We start from the raw sequence: 18,048 nt of genomic DNA on the forward strand, positions 1-18,048 counted from the left end.
ACTAGAAAATTTTTACTTTATTTTACTGCTGTGGTCTGGATCTGCTAGGAATTCAAGCTGTTCAAAGCTATCAGGATACGTATTTCACAAAAATCAGTGGCATGCTCTGGCCCCTGAATTTGGTGCAAGAGCAAAATCTGAGGAATTAAAAAATAATTGTAGCACAGATTGTATTCTATAACACGGGCGCTTGTCTCTTTCCTCTCACTTAACAGAGCGCAGAACAGATCAGCGCGTTGTGCCGAAACTTCCAAGAAGTCCAGGCAGGCGGTATGGACGGACAGAAGGACAACCAGGATCCACCTCCACGGCCACTGGCTCGCCACCTTTCTGACGCAGATAGACTGAGGAAAGTCATCCAAGAACTTATGGACACTGAGAAATCTTACGTCAAGGTAAAAAGAAAATAAATAAGCTGGCAAGCTACAGCCGCCTTTTTGAGGCTGATTGTGATTTGTGGATGGTCTTAACATGTTTCATGCTTACCTGTATATAAATCGGCCTTCTACAAGGGTCATGAGCTGCAGAGTCTGCTTAGCTGATTGTTCTGGTTGTTTTCAGTGGGCTTGCTCCTGCAACGCAGGCTGTAGGGTTTGATCTAGTAGCTTTAGTTCTCGTTGATTTGTACTTATATTGGACAGTGGTAATTTGTGGGAAGTAGGTACCTGCAATATTTGAACCTTGGGGTTTTCCAGAGGTTGTTTCCATAGTTCTCCAAATCAAAATAAATCTGGTGGAGGAAGAGAATAGTTTCTCCTACAGATTAGGAAAAAAAGTTTAATTGTGGAAAATAGCGCATAATTATTTTGGAATCGGGAAATCTAAAAGGCACAACTCCAGTTGGTTGTAGCATCACACATACATTATTCCTCCTTTGACTGCTTAGTCTGTAATTTGTTAGCTAGATGTCTCTTCTTTTTATAATCCCCAAATGCACGTGATCGGATGCCAAAAGAAACATGAAAGCATTGATTCCACTAACCTTCAGCAAGGTGGAATCACCTACTTTACTTGATCTCAAAACACTTAGAGATACCAGTACCTGCTACAACAAAAGTATATGGAAAAGATGCCCTTAAAGCTTGAGGCAGCTTTACAAAACACGGGCCCCTGTGTGCATCCCGTGGATGTTTACTCTGGAGGAATCCCTGGAAGAAAGGCATGACCATGGAGGTCGCTGATGTGTGCAGTTTTGCACCAGGTAAATTCCTGGCAGGTGGTGCAGACTCATTACTCCTTCTCTGTGAGACTTTCTGCCGTTTCTTTTCTCAGGGTCGGAGAGCCCTGAGCAGGCCCCAGCCCTGAGCACCCCTAATCCCTACCGTCATGCTTTGGTGTGGGATAGTAAGTTTTCAGAAGTGGCACCAATTCTTTGAAGAAGTGACTGAAAAGGCCCTTGATCACATCCCCCCGCGACAACAAAACTGAACGCTTAACTAATAGGATTTTAAATGTGTCCTTCTGAATATCCCTGCTGATGTTCACATGAGCGGCTGTTTGTATGGTGTATCTAGCATGCCCGATTAAAACATTTGGTGCTGTTCACATACACGAAAGCCGTCAGCTGTAACTTTTTTGTCTCCTCATGCTATACTAAAATATAATTTATTATAATCAAGCTGTAAAGCCTTAAGGATGAAACAAAAATACTACATGGAAAGCAATTTGCATCTAATTTAGCAATCGCTGTAGTGTTAACACCCAGGTGATTTTGTTACAGAAAAGGAATTGTATCTCTAGTTCTTTCCCAAAAATTACCCTTTTAAAAAGTGAACACACTCTCTTTCTTTCAGGACTTGAGCTGCCTCTTTGAGCTATACTTGGAGCCCCTTCAAAATGAAACCTTCCTTACCCAGGATGAGGTGAGGGAATAACTGAAAGATGCGTTTGTCATTCTTTAATGGGTTAAGACCTTGGCACTTGGGGTTTTCATTGCTGAGAGCACGACAGAAAAAGCAAACAAGGAACATAACAATAGGAATTACACCAGTCAGTGCCTTTCTGTCTGGTGCGTGCGTCACTTCTTTTCTTTATTTTAAAGGGTAATTGTTCTTCTGACTTAACTGCTAAGAAATCTTTGCTGTTTTGTAAGGATTTTTTTATAAAACCCATTTGAAAAGTCTTAGCGAAGAAGGCGTTCTTGGCCTCTGCCAGCCTCTTTGTGTGCCACATCTCCCGAGCGGACCGCTTTCGCGAGACCACAGGTAGATGCATGGAGTTCCGTACTTCATAGCCTGATGTTTTTCACAGATGGAGTCCTTGTTCGGCAGTCTGCCAGAAATGCTGGACTTCCAGAAGGTGTTTTTGGAGACCCTTGAAGATGGAATTTCTTCTTCTTCAGATTTTAATACACTGGAAACGCCATCCCAGTTCCGGGTAAATACTTGGTGATTTAATAACTTGCGGTGTGCCTGGAAATGTTTGTGAAAATCAGGCTTTAAGAACTCAAAGTTTCATATAGTTGCTTTTATATTTGAAGCTTTATTTTGGAGAACAGACATCCACTCAGCAGTGAAAGATAAGTGTTGTTTTTCATGGTTTCATCTTCCTCCTCCCCACGGCAGAAGGTGCAGCATGGAAGATGCAGAGTAGATTGTCAGTGTGCTATAAACTAGCGATGCCTATGATGCAGAACTCCTTTGTAGAAAGGTGGTTGTTGCTGTGCTGAATTCTGCCCTGCGCTCCTCCCGCTAAGCCCAGTTCACCCGCTGCAGACTGGGAGCTTTTCCTGTTAAATGCCACATGAGTTGCGCATGTTGTGAGGCCCAAGAAGAGGGCCTACAGAGTGTAGGCCTACAGGCTGTAGACTGTGCCCTCGCTGTGCTGTCTCACTCACGGTGGCACCACTCAGTGCCTGACCTGGAAGTAGGTTTCCCGGAGATGGAGTCACTGTCACAAGACCAGGTGCGACTGCTGGCAGGTCTCCTGGACACTTGCTGCCTTTTGTGGAACAAACATTGATTAAAAAAGAGGGGAGAGGGCTGCTTCTCCTCCTCCTCCCCCTCCTCCTCCCTCACTACTCCTCTTCCTTATCTTTACTTTGGGAAGCGTTTTTCTAAAAATGTCTCCCTCGTGATTCAGTCCCTCCCACATCTTCCCAACCTCCCCTTCATCCAAGAGCATCAGAGGTGCCCTGTAATTACCACCTGACTGGAAGAAGGAAAACAGTTGGAAAGCAATCCTCTCTGTTTGTTTCACACTTTCTCCCTTCTGGCTTTGGAACTTCTGTGCCTTGCTTCCCCTGGCTCGTGAGTTTTCCCAGCACAGGATACCCTGTTACATGTCTGTTGATTTTTTTGTTCCAGTGCTTCCTGAAAGATTCTGTAAGACAGAGTGTCTGCAGTGGTAGTTTGTGCTCAGGGAGAGTGGAGAAAATTGCAGGCTTCGCCTGAATAGGATGAACTCCACACCGAGAGATACAGAAACATCCTGGAACTACTACCAGTAGTGTATTCATTATATATATTAAAAAATAGGATATGTATAGAAAGATAGCAAATAATCACAGCACTGAGCCTCTGTGTTATGTGCCTGAACACTTATTTAAGATTCTAGTAATGAATTAATATTTTGATTGTGTTGATTTCAGAAATTGCTCTTTTCCCTCGGAGGCTCCTTCCTGTATTACGCTGACCACTTTAAATTGTACAGTGGCTTCTGCGCAAACCACATCAAGGTTCAGAAAGTTCTCGAGAGAGGTAATTTATTGTCTTTGTTATTGTAACTGATTTGCATGAATTTAAACTGCAGTGAACTGCTGTAATAAATCTTGTCGACTGGCAGAGGATATTGGTACAAAGCAGGAGCCAATTGGGTACTTTTCAGTAGGAAGAGCTAAGATCTGCGGTTCTGCTGAAGGATGGTGTGGAACTGAAGGGATAAGATCCCTTTTGTAATATGCAGGCAGTAGCTACAGAAACATCTTCCGCAAGTTTGTGCCATCTCCAGACCCAGTTCATACTCCAAAATCAACAACAAATGGTAGAACAAGTTAGAAATTACTCCCTCTGCCATGCACAGCAGCGCAGGGGAAAAATTACATTGAGGAATAATCTCACCTTGATGTAATTGCCCTCTTAGCCCTTACGTATGTTATTTAATGCAGGAAATCATTATGAGATGAATAATATGAGCTGCTTTGTAAGCCATCTATTGAAAAGGGTGGGGCTTTTGGTGCTGGTTACAAGCTGCGATTCTGCGCTTCCAAATTGTTGTCGCTTCTGTGACTTCCGTGTCCAACTGACCAACTCTTTTATTTATATCTAGCCAAAACAGACAGTGCTTTTAAGACCTTTCTGGATGCTCGAAATCCCACAAAGCAACACTCTTCTACACTGGAGTCGTATCTCATAAAACCTGTTCAGAGAGTGCTGAAATATCCTTTGCTTTTAAAAGAGCTGGTGTCTCTGACAGATAATGAGAGCGAGGAGCACTACCATTTGACAGGTAACTTCTTCCTTTCTTCTACAAGAATGTTATTTCTAGTCCTTTCTGAAGAGGCAGGTAGCCATTCTGGTAGATAGCACAGAACTCATCCAAACCTAGAGAGAATTCCCTCTGTCTCCTTAAAAATAGTAAGTAGCTTTTTTGTGCTTATAGCCAAAGGTCCTACTTGCGATGTCCAAGTCCCTCTGAGAAGCAGATCTGCCCAGGATTTGCCGTGATAAATAGGACTGGGGCCTTTCTCCTCAGTTCTTGCACAGGAGCATGTCAGGTCATAGCATTGCTTTTGGGGTTTCTTTCCCCACCTGGGAAATGCTGACCAAAGCTCCATCTTGTGGCTAATTGTTCTTGAAATGTGTCAGAGTTCGGCAGCGCCACGGAAGGAACTTTCAGTTCGCTGAGGTTTGGCCATGACGCTTGCGCGCAAGAGATGCGCATCAAGGCTTTGCACTCTCCCCCTGGAGAAGGACTTCTCTGACATATGTTGGAGTCGATCGCTTTTCTAGGCTCAGGTGCTTGGGATGTCACTCTGGCACGTTCCAGTTCAGGTCTGTCACCACCTCACGGAGGGAAGCCTAGAGATTCATTGTATGGACTGAGTGTCTTTTTAACAAAATAGTTGCAGGCAAATAGACTGTCAGCAAAAAGTCATGAGGCTGTTAGTGACTTTAGAGGGAGTTTCTACGATGGTTCCCTTGCCCTTACAGCCAAAAGCTTGGGGGGGAGCACTGACTTGCAGGTCAGGATGAATGCCAAACTTCTAAAAGGCTGCATCGTTACGAGCTGGCAGGACTGGAGAAACTAAGCACCCTTCTCTGACTCCTTTGTGAATTAACACAAAAGTTTAGTGAAATCTAGTGTCACTCATGCTTAGAAAGCAGAATTTAAACAAAACCTGGCCACCAGCCTTTCATTTCATGGATGCAGTCACTGAGGAAGTTGCACAACCTAGCACTGTATTCCTTCCTTTCTGTCGTGAGCCAAATGCAATTTGTGTCTATTCGGGCTGATCAGATGACTTATTCTCATATGGGTGTAGATTACACTAGGGATCCTTGGGGCCCTATACCTACAGGATGGAAAACCTAACCCTGTTTATTGTCGTGTTGGTAGGAATATTCATACGTTTGGGGGCTCATCACTGGGATGCTTATTGCAGTCTTTTTTGAAAGACTTCAGACACCAGACGAGCATTTTTCCCTTACTCTGATCAGGAAGCATGCTTTCTACTGTTGCTATGAGAAAGCACTGATAGAAAGCTAGAATTCTGTTCCCCAAACCTCGGGAACTCTGCGTCATTTTGCCTGCCTCAAGTGGAATTCAGTAAAAAAATGCCACATTTAGAAAATACAGCTGAATTACATAGCTGTCTGTGTAATTTGAAAACCTTACAGAAGCACTGAAGGCAATGGAGAAAGTAGCAAGCCACATCAACGAGATGCAGAAGATCTATGAAGATTATGGCACTGTATTTGACCAACTGGTTGCAGATCAAAGTGGAACAGAGAAGGAGGTAAGAGAAGGAACAACATGTTTTATGCAGTCCTGAAGTATTATCCCACTTGCCATTGGGAGTTTTATCTCTTCCTGAGGTAATTTTGTGAACTTATTTGTGCTGGGCTTCTTCCACTCTCCTTTAATATTTTGACTTACATTTCTTAGCTGCCTGTCAAGTTACTTCTTGTCAGTAGGTTACGGTAAAATTTTCAGACAGCTGCCAAAGCCGCCACCTTCTGGTCTGACAAGAACTGCAAGCAGTAGACCTAATTCTCAGTAGGGAAAATCCTCCTCCTCTCAAATGTTGCAGAGATTATCCATGCCCCAAGGCATTCAGATTTTCTGCTATAGAGTTCTTAAGATATTTTTTCACCCATACAAATGAAAGTGGCAATTTGAGGGATTTCACATTAAGGTCTGTTATTCTCATTCTCTATGCTCCCAGCGCCGAGGCATCCTTGGGTGTTCGTCAGAGCAAAACCCATTAAACAGACTGCGTGTGCACCCATCTCCCAGAACTGGGGCAGCAAGGTCTCAGCTCAGCTATTTACATCAAACGATTACTAAGCAGATCAAATCTGTAAAGGCGGAGATCAGATATGACAGATCCAGCTCGGTTGTTTTATCTCTTCCTAGTAAAATCCAAATCGCCCCCTTGCTTGGATACCGTTTTCCTGTCATTTATGAGGAAACAAAACTTGACAGCATGGGAGACCGTTCACAGTGTTACGTCGTGTCCCATAGAAGGAAGTACGGCCTCAGAGTACAAGACCTCCATTAATTCTGCCATTGGCAGTGTCATTAACACTAATTACCCTATAGAAATTAAAGATACTTACAGCTAAGAAATCAGCCAGTTCACAACTGGGTATATGTAAGTGACAGACCATCAGATCAACTTAATATTCTTCTAAGGTATTAATAGAAAGAGCTTCTATCCAGCTTCCATAACTTAGGGGCTGTTACTTTTTAGAGTTGTTACCTATTTTAAAAAGGGGGATTACTCACACTCTGCCTGCTGTAGCATAGATCTCTCTGCCTTTCTCTCTGCACATAAATAGAGAAAACGTAGATCCTCCAAGTTATTGATGTGTACTCATTAACATTTTACTCACATGTGGATTGCAGCAATGATGTACATATTTATACGATTTATTTATGTTATCTACTGTTACAATTTAACGCAGGTGACAGAGCTTTCAATGGGAGAACTTCTGATGCACTCTACAGTTTCCTGGCTGAATCCTTTCCCATCGCTGGGCAAAGCAAGAAAAGACCTTGAACTTACAGTGTTTGGTAAGTGTCTTCCTTAATGACTCTGCTCTTTCAGATCCAAAGATTACCACGTCACATCTTCTCACAAGATGAAAGCCACCATCTCCTTTCCCTCTAGCCATGGGCTATCTAGGATGGACTTACATCTGAAAAAATGCATCGTTGTATTTCCTGAAATGAGAAAAATTTCCATTTGTTTGTTCGCTGTTTGCTCTGGGAGCCAACCTCAGCTGCTCTCCTGCCGATATGTAAACTGGAAACCAGTGACTTTCGAGAGGCATTAGCCTCTCTTCAGAACAAGCTGCTGCAGCAAGCTTCCGAAGGAGGCTGGTGGGCAGATGGGGATTTATTCTGCTCTTGTGAGTTCAGGCTAACTTCTGCTTTGCAGCCACGGCATCCAGGTCCCCATCCAGATTACCTTAACCTGAAAACGGATGTGGAAATGAGAACATAAAACTCTTGTTTGTATTTAACTGTATATATATGATTAATCATTTAATGTTTACCCAAGTAATGACATCTTCCTGTGAAACTTCTGTGGGACTTGTCTGTTTCCTTAAAAAATCTGTATTTAAAATGCCATTGGATAACCACCTGCAGAACTCCAGGTTGACGGAGGCAAGTTCCGCTTCCTCAGGGCTGTCATGCACTCCTTCCCCAGAAAGCATGGCAGGTTAGGGGAGGGAATGCTTAGAAGAACAGGAGCTACCTCCCAGGTTCCCATGTGCCAGACACTTCCCGGCAGGACGCATGTGAACGCCTGGCAGACTGCTCGTGTGCCACTTGGGAAACCGAGTTTTATTCTCACCTCAAACCCCATGTGGGCCGCTTAGAAAAGGCACCCGGTATGTGGGACTGCGAGCAACTGCCAAGGTTCTGTGGGGTAAATGCTGTGCTCGCTGTGTCTGTACCCTGGCTTCATGTAGGGATGAGACTCATTTACATACTGTTGCCCCTCTCCTCTTCCACTGGAAGGAAATGTGGATGCGTGAGCAGGGATAGAGCTATACTGCCCTGGAGTCCGATCCGGGATCCAGGATGGCTCTGCAGAGCCATCCCATAGTTCAGCTGCAGCTTCAGCGCCCCCATGTTTCTGTGCCTTCTTACAGAGGAGAGAGGAGGTGTCGCTGCCTCCCTGGACGCTGAGCTTAGATGATGCTACTGAGCCACTCCAGTCAGATGTTGTGGAAACCAGAGAATTCCTGCGGGTGGAAAAGTAGGAATTGAGATGACTGAGTTCCCAGCTGTACAAATGCTGAACTGCAGGAAGACCAGACTTAGGGTCCTTTTTCACAGCCCCCTTGCTCTAAGCCCTCACTCAGCTTGCAGACACCCATCGATCACAAGAAGGGAATACGGACCTCGACATCTAAACCCCATCTGCTGTACGTGCTTGTGTGAACACTTGCAGGGGGCAGGCTGCTGGTGGCTTCAGAATAAATGTGCAGAACGGCTTCATCCTACCTGTTTAGAACAAAATCTGAGGAAGAAGTACTGCCACTGCACAAATAAGTGTAGGATGAAAAGCTCTGTTGCCTTCTTAACACAGGGCGGGTGCTTTTGAATCAGTTTACTTACCTGGTCCTTCACGCTGCCGTGACTACAAGAATCAGGTTCTCCGAGGTAAGACTTTCATCAGATACTACATTTGTAATTAACAGTTCTCCTTTTTCTCTTCGTTTAGTTTTTAAGAGAGCTGTAATACTGGTCTATAAGGAGAACTACAAACTGAAAAAGAAAATGGTAAGTCTGGGGTCAGTAGAAGTGGGGGGTGTTTATGCACAGGCTCCTGCTGCAGCGGGAGATGGACCACATGGGTGTGGAAGGGGGAGTGACTCCCTCGCTGGGCTGGAATTCCAGCCGTCACAGCTGAAACAAGTGCTCAGTATCTGTGCAGCAATAAATACTTTTCGTTATTTAGTGGGCAGCAGCGTCTTCTCTGTGCGAGCCCCCGTGTTAGTTCCGTCAGGTGGAATACGAAACGTTGCCGGATGGTATTTACCGGGGCCGACCTTAATGTTCTGTGTAGGTTACAGACCTCTGTTTACAGCCCCTTGATCACCCGGAAGGGAGAGGGGGCGCTATGAACACAACTTCCTCTCTCCCCACTTACAAAACCTTAACGCTGAAGTGAAGTAGCAAGTTGTACATCCCAAGTACCGGTGGCGAAGTGCTGCGCCACGCTGATCCTAACAGACGGAGGGGCTCTAAAGGTAGCAGCAGGAGCTACGTGATTCATGTACTCCGCTCATCAACAGTCGGCAGGTTCCTTGTTCCCTAGTAGTACTTACATGCAAAATATTATTTTTATCCATTAAAAACAAGTGCTTTTACAAGTTGAAGCGATTACAAATTCCAAAGGTTGCGTCTATCACCATTTCAACTGCGTTTACAAGCATGGATTAGGGTACTGAAGGAAGAAGTCAAATGAATGCCGTTTCTCTTCAGAGGCGGGTCTTTGCAGGGTAACACACAAATCCTCCGCTTCTTTCACCCCTTAGAAATACCCTTGTTGTTTTTCTTTTTGCAGCCTACTAACGTTCGTGCTGCACATAATTATGGTGACTTGGATCCATTTAAGTTTCGTTGGCTGATTCCTTTATCCGCTCTTCAGGTTCGACTGGGGAACACAGCAGGTAAGTGCCTCGCACCGAGTCCTTTAGGATTTAACACTTCTCTGGGGGTTCTGTGGTACTGCTTTTTCCGTCTGTCTCTCTGGAGCCTCTGGAAACAGGCAGGTGTAGAGAAAATAGGATCTACTGTTGTCTCTCAGTAGGGCTCAGGGGGCACAGGCTTGATATACTAACAGACTTTCTTCACCTGGTATGGTGGCTTCTTCCGTGAGCTGAGGAAGACGCAACAAGCTGCGAAGGACTGACAGATTAGAAATCCCCAGTAAAAAGCCACCGTGAACAGGAAGGTGACGTTTGGCGGTTGATGCCCTGGTGATGCCCTCACGCTGTGCATGTGCCGACCCTCGCTCGTCTTCAGGCGTGGGAAAGCTGACTGTAACTGGTGGCAGCAGAGGGCCGCCTTTGTGTCCTCCCTCTGAGCTGATCTTTATGATCCCATCCAGTCCTGTAAGCGCTGTAGTGTCGCTGGGCGTTTGCAGCAAACGCTCTGCACACCTGGGAGACGGCGCGACGAGAGAGGGGGAATGCAGCTCTCCAAGAGGGAAGGCCAGGTTATCAGGGGCAGCACCGGGCTGCTGCAGCAGGAGCGTTCAGGGGAGACTTCCCTTTGGGTTCCCACTCCGGTGAGATCGTCTGTGGATGCGCCCAGGGCTGTGTTAACGCTGCCGGCAGGAGTGGAGGCGCTCTGCTCTGGTCCCTCTAATGCCGCAGGTTTTGCGAACTGTATACAAAAACAACGTTTCCTTCTGTGCACAGGAACAGAGAACAGCTGTATCTGGGAACTGATTCACACAAAGTCAGAGCTAGAAGGCAGGCCAGAAACAACTTTTCAGCTGTGCAGCAGGTAAGCTTGACATGGAGGGTGTATTTGTCAAATGACATTAATGAGATTAAAAAAAATTATTTTCCCCAGCGTAACCTTTGCATCAGCACTTCCAAGGCAGTTCACACTCTTTGAATCCAGGCACTACACTGTGGGGAAAGGCTGCAAGAATTGGGCTTGTTCAGCCTGGAGAAGAGAAGGCTCCGGGGAGACTTTATTGCAGAAGGGGCCTACAAGGAAGCTGGGGGGGACTTTTTACAAGGGCCTGTAGTGACAGGACCAGGGGTAATGGGTTTAAATTGAAAGTGGGGAGGTTTAGATTAGATATCAGGAAGAAATTCTTCACGGAGAGGGTGGTGATGCACTGGAACAGGTTGCCCAGAGAAGCTGTGGATGCCCCATCCCTGGAAGTGTTCAAGGCCAGGCTGGATGAGGCTTTGAGCAACCTGGTCTAGCGGAAGGTGTCCCTGCCCATGGCAGGGGGGTTGGAACTAGATGGTCTTTAAGGTCTCTTCCAACCCAAACCAGTCTGTGATTCTATGAAACCACTACTAAAGCAATCTACTGAACAAACCCCACTGCACTAAAGCACATCAGCAGAAGGGAGGAAGGCAGATTTTTATCCCACGAGTGTCTTCAGAGGGGAAAATCAGGTGCTCCATTTTCTTCTACTTGCAGTGACTGTGAGAACAAGACAAACATCGTGAAGGTGATCCGTTCTATTTTGCGGGAGAATTTCAGACGTCACATAAAATGTGAACTGCCGCTGGAGAAAACATGTAAAGATCGCCTTGTCCCACTCAAGAACCGTGTACCTGCAACAGCCAAACTGGGTAAGTAACACCTGCTCAAAGTGAAAAACGGAGTCCGTACTCCAGCGCCAGCAGAAGATTCCTAATTCTCCCCATGACTGTCGTGTGTCGGTGTGCCAGCCCCACAAACCCCATTTCTTCTTCAGGCTGGGGAGGTGGTAGCGTTTCTCCACAACTCTGTGCGTGATGAGGGCTGGAGGAGATAACTTGCCCCTCCAACTCCCCCGCTACTGGCATATTTGATGTGTCATTAACTTTCCTAAGGGAGGACTTAATAAGGCCCCAATTAATTTTGCTGGGAAGAAGCAGGGTCCCTTTGGCATGCAGCATTACTGTTCTTTCCTCTGGGTTCCCTTTAGTAGCTCAGCCAAAGCTAAAACTGGCCAGAGGCAGGGGTCTTGCTTCCTTCTGCATCCCTGCAGCTGCCCTCGCTAAGGACAGGCTTCGGCCATCCAGTTAAATGAGCAGCTGGTAGTAGTTCAAGTTCTCCTCATCAGCTGTCCGTAAATTCCCCTTAACATTCCAGGAACCAGGATAGTTGAGGTGACCCCCTCCAGTGATGGAGGTGCCCAAATCAGGCGTGTGTTCCTGCGAATGCGTGTAAATCCTTACTGTAGCGTTGGGAGATTCTGTGTGTACTGCCCACCAAGGCAAGCAGAGAGCCCTGGGGTGAAAACTCTGACACGGGATCGTCCTGGTGGCATCGGAATGCTGACACATCTTACCTGGAACCGCTATCAGATGAGGCTGCGTAGGTTGTAACTGAGCTGGTGAGACAGCGTAACAACCTGCTGCTGTTCTGTTGACGAGACCAACCCGCCTTTTTCCTCCGCACAGCTTCCACGAGGTCCTTGAAGGTACTGAAGAATTCACCCAGCAGCGAGTGGAATGGTGACCCGGGGAAGGGCACCTTCCAGGACTCTGACGAGTGCAGCCTGAGCAGCAGTACTCAGAGCAGCAGCTGCCACACCGCGGAGAGCGTGCCGGAGCCCAAGGGCTCATCTCCCGATAAACACGAAGAGAGCTCTGCGTCCGACTTCACTAACGTCCTTGTCAAGGAATCCGATATTCTCAGTGACGACGACGACGACTATCATCAGAGCTTAAAGAAAGGCAGCCCCACAAAAGACATTGAAATCCAGTTCCAACGGCTGAAGATCTCGGAGGAACCGAGCACAGACTCTGAACGGGATAAGGCCGCTGAAAACGAGGGAGGAGATGGCTTTGAGGCGGGACAGCACCCGAAGCTGGTGCGTGGCCATTTCTGCCCGGTGAAGAGAAAAGTAAACAGCACGAAGCGCAACAGGGGGACCTTAACGGCCATGCAGGAACGTCACCAGTCCCTTGACAGCCACTCGGAGGCTGCAAACCTGGACCTGAACTCTATTTTAGAGAGAGAATTTAGTGTCCAGAGTTTAACCTCTGTAGTCAATGAGGACTGTTTTTACGAAGCCGTGGAGAGGCATGGGAAATCCTAGCTTTCTAAGCACTATGTTTAAAATACTCATTTGAAGTCCACATAAAATTCAACAAACTTATTTTGCTTTAAAACTAGTAAATTCATGGAAGCTGCAGGAAAACTACTATCTGATTTTGTGCACTAATACATTTTTTTTTCTTCCCACAAAAAACAGCTGTAAAGGGTTCTTAAGTTATTTTAATTTATTGTGGATCAAAACTAGATTAAGTTGGCCAAGGTCTGTAAATCAGTTCATCCCTGTCAAGCAGATCTGAAGATGATGCAGGATCCTTGGTGGGGGAGGGGAAGGGAAGGATGGCCTCATTAGTATTTTCAGTAACATGGAAAGGTGCTGGTGAGTGGCGGAGGGGATTATGGTGGAAAGTGGCGTTGCAAAACGGATTTTTCAATACCTTGGGCATTTTATTTCTTTGGTTTTCATTTTTGCTTTATTTAAAGCAGAATTAAGTTATTTTAAGGTGTTTTAGTGCACAGTAGTGCAGAAATGTTGTTTTTGTAAGTTTCAAGATGCTGTTTATACTTTATACATATGTGTAAATACAAAACCAAAGCTTGGCCTGTAATCTTTTATTTGACTGTATTTTTTATTTTCTCTACCAGCCTGTACAGTAAAAGACAAATAAGTATTGTACTTAGCCATGTTTTCTACTTTTTATTATGCCGCTTTCCTCTAGCTGGGGCTTTAAATCCCAAATTCTTTGCTTTCGCGTAAATGAGAAGAGCATTAGCAGACCTTGAGGCAATCTGTGCACTTTATCCTCCTTTAAGCCAGTCACTTGAGTATGTTTGTACAAGAGTTTTTAAACTGCTCTGCACTGGAGGACGTCCCAGGATAAAAACAGCACAAACCCCCAGACACCATCTAACACGCTTTACTAGGAATGCTGTTTTTTCCTTACGTTTCAGTAACGCACTCTCCCTCGTACAGAACAATTATTTCAGAGGTATCTCTGCTTACTTACGTGTCTCACGCCACACCTTGTTCTTGGTATGTGTTCTAGCCACTCCCCTGAGGTACAAAGAACCTGTAGGCATCTTGTAACTGGACTGTCCTCACGCTTTTGTCCCCAGCTGACTGGAATGAATGAATAAAACGGGAGAGCCCTCTCTCCCCACCACTTTCTCAGCAGTATTTCCTCCACACCTGCACAGATGTAGGAATATATAAACCTCCTTTTACTGAATCAACACCTCTAGGTCAAGAAGTCAAAACAAATAAAATCTGCTGCAACGGCAGCTGTTACAACTCATTTTCCTCTTCAGTCTGTCTGGGGTGCCTGGGACTTTTAAGGAGATTCATCTTCTTCTTTAGCCTGAGTTGTTCTCTGTAATTGTACACAAAGAGGCTGGGGTCTTCATCACACATTTTCCTGTACGTATTACACAGGTTTCTGAAGTGTGACATGGTGAGCTGAAAGGGACGCAGCGTTGGATCTACATTCGCTGTCATCATCAGCTCTTCGGTTCTTTTCAGACGTCCGTTTTCAGGGAACAAGGTCCTAAAAGGTGTGGGGAGAAGACGAACACATTCAGGCAGACAATTCAGATCCCATTAAAAGTTAGAGGGTCCTCTTAGGAATTAACTTGACAGGTTTACTGTTCCGTATGTCACTATTGTAGCTCTGGCGCTCAACATCGCTCATGATCTGAGCACACGGAAACGTGAGAGGCTCCTTCTGCCAACGTGCACAGTAACAACAGAGGGAAGCACATACACACGCTGTACCTTGAACGCAGACGTGGCTGTTCATCTCTGAGAACATCAGAAAGAGCTCTGGCTGTGGATACAGTCACAGAGCCCCCGAGAATCAGCCCAACATTTAGACAGCAACAACAGATTCAACTGTGCAAAACAGAGCAAACCCAAACCGTGGGACTCTTTCAGGCTGTTTCATTCCAATGGGAAAGATGCTGTTATCATTTGTCATTAATACCGTAATTCCAATGCCAGGAAAAAAGCCAAGGAGGAGGAAAGGACTATTTAATAATTCACTTTTTAATATTTGCACTTGGAGAATGTGCCAGGAGTCCTAGATTTTGGTTTCTGCACTGTCACTGTTCATCGATAGTCAGAGCAGTTCATTATTTTGCAGTCAGATGTGTTAGCACCTCCCTCACAAGTTCCCCAAATCTTAGCGGATAGCATTAAGTAATTTGTTATGTCTCTCAAAAATGCGTACTATGGAGTGCAAACTATTGAAAAGTCTAACTCGTGGTGAAAGTGGTTCTCGGTCTGCAACAGGCCAGGTAAGCAGAAAACCTGCACATGGTTGATGTGCATGTCTCCATTTTCAAATGCTCTGCCTCTGCCATACACACCTAAGACCTAAAACTGCTGTCCATGTGATACAGGAATGGTTATACAGGAATCCCCCCACGCCTGCCTCCCCCCCAGTCCGGCAGGTTGGCAGGACAAGCTAGTCAAAAGGCTTCGTGTAGAGACATGCTAGCGGACTCTTGGTGGGCAGACAGAACACAGCGGGGTCAGAAGGGGTGTAAGATGACAAGAGAAGGATGGAACTTCTGGGAACAACCTGGTTTCAAGTACATGCTACTCAAGGTCTTGGTCAAAAACATCCCCATTGGTCCAGCATCTAAGTCAGCGAGGTTAAAATGGATCAATCCTTATTTTGACATCGAGCGTTAAATTAGTCTCACCTCTGATTTGGCAGTTAAAAGCCGTACCTGGAGACAAAAATGTTTGCTCACCTTTTATATACAGACAACGAACCATTGTCTAAACATCCACAAACAGCAACCCAGACTACCCTATTTTTCTTCACAGACTTAATAGCTTAATCTTACAGGCCACGTCTCTCTCAGACCCCACAGTTTGCACACAAATGTAAGCTGATCCCAGTACCTTGGTTTTATGCAGTATATGCGACAGACAGCTCATAACAAACTTAATCACCTTATTGCATACCAAAATTTGCTGGTCTTTTTCAGGTCAGTTAAAGAGTAAGAGGATTGTGTTTCTTAGCTGCACACTAGGGCTGAAGTATGGTAAGCTGCTTGGGGAATACGCGACGTCCCAAAGTTCAGATTCCCCCTCCTTGCCTCAAAAGAATGTCGAGCACTTACTAGCTCTTTGACACTGCCCAAGAGTTGGGGTTTTAAAAACTTTGGCAGAAAAGTCCTACGTAACGTAGCTATGCTGACTGCGCTTCCCTCCAGCCTACAGTGTCAAGGGAAACTGTTCTTTCACAAAACCCCCACCCGGTGAATCAAACACAGACCTATCCAGAGTTTAGAGGCATCATTTTTCTAACCAACTCCAAACGTTAACACAGGCAAATCAGTGCTGTTTTGGGGTCAAATGTCTGCATCCCAGATATCAATGCCCTTAGCTGCCTCAAGTGAAGACCACAAAACTAGAGGTAAAATTCCATTTTCAACTTTACAATAGTGACATATAAGGCTTTTAGGTCAGTGAGGTGGTATCCACCCCAACTCTAGACAGCGTCAGGGCCAAAACCACGCCCAGCAAAATTCAGGTGGCCCAACTCCGAAAAGCAGCTCTGTCATAGGTTCTACAGTGCAGAATGCTGGGTTTTCCCCACAGCGAGTCAGGGGTGGCTACACTGGAGTTTAACAGGATCCTTGTCGAACGGACTGCAGGTTTCTCACATCAGTTAGGGAATTTAAGAGGTTCTCTAAGGAAGACGTGGGGATTTTTAAAGAGCTCGTAAAAACTCCATAAAAGGGCAAGCACAGAAACAAGAATTTGATCTTTTGATGTTATCCCCAAATAAGTAGGATTTCCCACAGACAACGTTCTCCCTCCTCACACTGCCATCTTTCATTCTGAGTTTGGTAATTTCGGTTTTTAACTCAACCAAGAAATGCTGTAGTTTTTATATTCAGGTGTTTTTTGGTTGGGGTTTGTTTGTTTGTTTGTTTTGGCGACAAACTATTGAACAGATCACCAACCTATCAAAAATGCACAATAATTATTATGCAATTACAGCAGGAAGAGATTCATTTCCTACTTTAGTCTCCAGAAACAATTCTGCAACTGAAAGGTCTGATGAAATATGATGGCAAATTTAAAACAGGAGGAATAAAATCAAGTGCACAGTTACACATGTTTCTCAGCTGATTTAGTAGTTGCTGCATTTACAAAAAAATAAAAGGTATCTGAGAATGTTTCATTGACAATGCTTACTCGATTCCACGGAAGCAGTATTTTCTTCTGAACTGGAAAGCACTTTGAACCACTTTTTCAACTAGCTCAAATGGCTGCTGTATCTTGGGTTGCACCAGTGGAGTGAAATGCACCACAGCTACATCCACCTATGAGAAAAGGAAGACAAGTGTGAGTAGATGCATTCCTCCGAGACACATTATTTCTAAAAGTTACCTGGTTAGGCGTCAGGAAATACAACACAGGAAGACGTTATGGTGACAGTTAACGTGGCTGTGCACTGACTAATGTCACAGTATTTGAATATAAATATTTGGCTTAACTTTCAAGGCCCAACAGAATTTTAGTCTCAGTTATCTACATATTTCCAATTAGTTCACAGGCCATTACTACTTTGTACTTTTTTTTCCCCCACGGCATTTCCTCCATCTAGAACAGGTTCCATGTAATCTGTGAAGCAATTAGGACTTTTTTCTTCAGATCCTTCCACGAGACAATTCTGACATGAGACACAAATTAGACAATATTTGATATACAGGCTGAAGGGCAGCTGGAGAAAATTGGTGTTATAATTAGAAATTAAACCCATTCCCTATGTTTTCTGCTGCTCTGGGGCTTTTCTAAAACGGCAGCCAAGGAATTACTTTTCAACATATTAAGACTTTAAGATTCTAATCTATTTAAAGGAATGGTAGGTAGAAATAAGCTTGCATTCAGTTTACAGACCATACAACTCTGTATCACATTCCATCACAAATTATATTTTAATAATGCTACAAAGTTTTTTTTTTTTTTTGCCAAACTTGTTTACTTTTTTTAAAGTTCTAAAATCAGCTGCGTTCGGAGGACACTTTCCCTGTGTCTGAAAACAGTGAAATAATATCCTGCCCCCAATGTACACATAGATATGTATAAAACTGTGCTGGATTCAGCCAGGA

General features: G+C 44.9%; 2 protein-coding genes across 2 annotated transcripts; one reads left to right on the forward strand and one right to left on the reverse strand.

Annotated features, from left to right (window-relative positions):
• The first annotated feature begins 220 nt into the window (after positions 1 to 220).
• Positions 221 to 13,696, forward strand: TIAM2 (T-cell lymphoma invasion and metastasis 2). The gene is made up of 12 exons (XM_010161028.1): positions 221 to 395; positions 1,794 to 1,862; positions 2,251 to 2,376; positions 3,590 to 3,698; positions 4,267 to 4,446; positions 5,838 to 5,956; positions 7,128 to 7,236; positions 8,900 to 8,958; positions 9,746 to 9,851; positions 10,605 to 10,692; positions 11,350 to 11,504; positions 12,321 to 13,696. The coding sequence occupies exons 1-12, from the start codon at positions 273 to 275 to the stop codon at positions 12,959 to 12,961; spliced, it is 1,884 nt and encodes a 627-aa protein (XP_010159330.1). The 5' UTR covers positions 221 to 272; the 3' UTR covers positions 12,962 to 13,696.
• Positions 13,697 to 14,203: 507 nt separating this feature from the next.
• On the reverse strand, positions 14,204 to 17,259 carry LOC104516629 (dimethyladenosine transferase 1, mitochondrial-like; the record flags this gene model as incomplete). Its single annotated transcript, XM_010161029.1, has 2 exons — positions 14,204 to 14,462; positions 17,132 to 17,259. Coding segments are annotated over 2 exons (387 nt in total), but the record flags the coding sequence as incomplete, so codon positions are not given.
• Positions 17,260 to 18,048: the final 789 nt, after the last annotated feature.

This window comes from Eurypyga helias, unplaced genomic scaffold, assembly GCF_000690775.1.
Source record: "Eurypyga helias isolate BGI_N326 unplaced genomic scaffold, ASM69077v1 scaffold5181, whole genome shotgun sequence".
Classification (NCBI taxonomy): domain Eukaryota; kingdom Metazoa; phylum Chordata; class Aves; order Eurypygiformes; family Eurypygidae; genus Eurypyga; species Eurypyga helias.

Coding starts and splice junctions, on each gene's coding strand:
- TIAM2 (XM_010161028.1), top strand. CDS start 273: ATGGACGGACAGAAGGACAACCAGGATCCACCTCCACGGCCACTGGCT. Junction 396..1,793: donor CTGAGAAATCTTACGTCAAG/GTAAAAAGAAAA, acceptor TCTTTCTTTCAG/GACTTGAGCTGCCTCTTTGA. Junction 4,447..5,837: donor GGAGCACTACCATTTGACAG/GTAACTTCTTCC, acceptor AAAACCTTACAG/AAGCACTGAAGGCAATGGAG.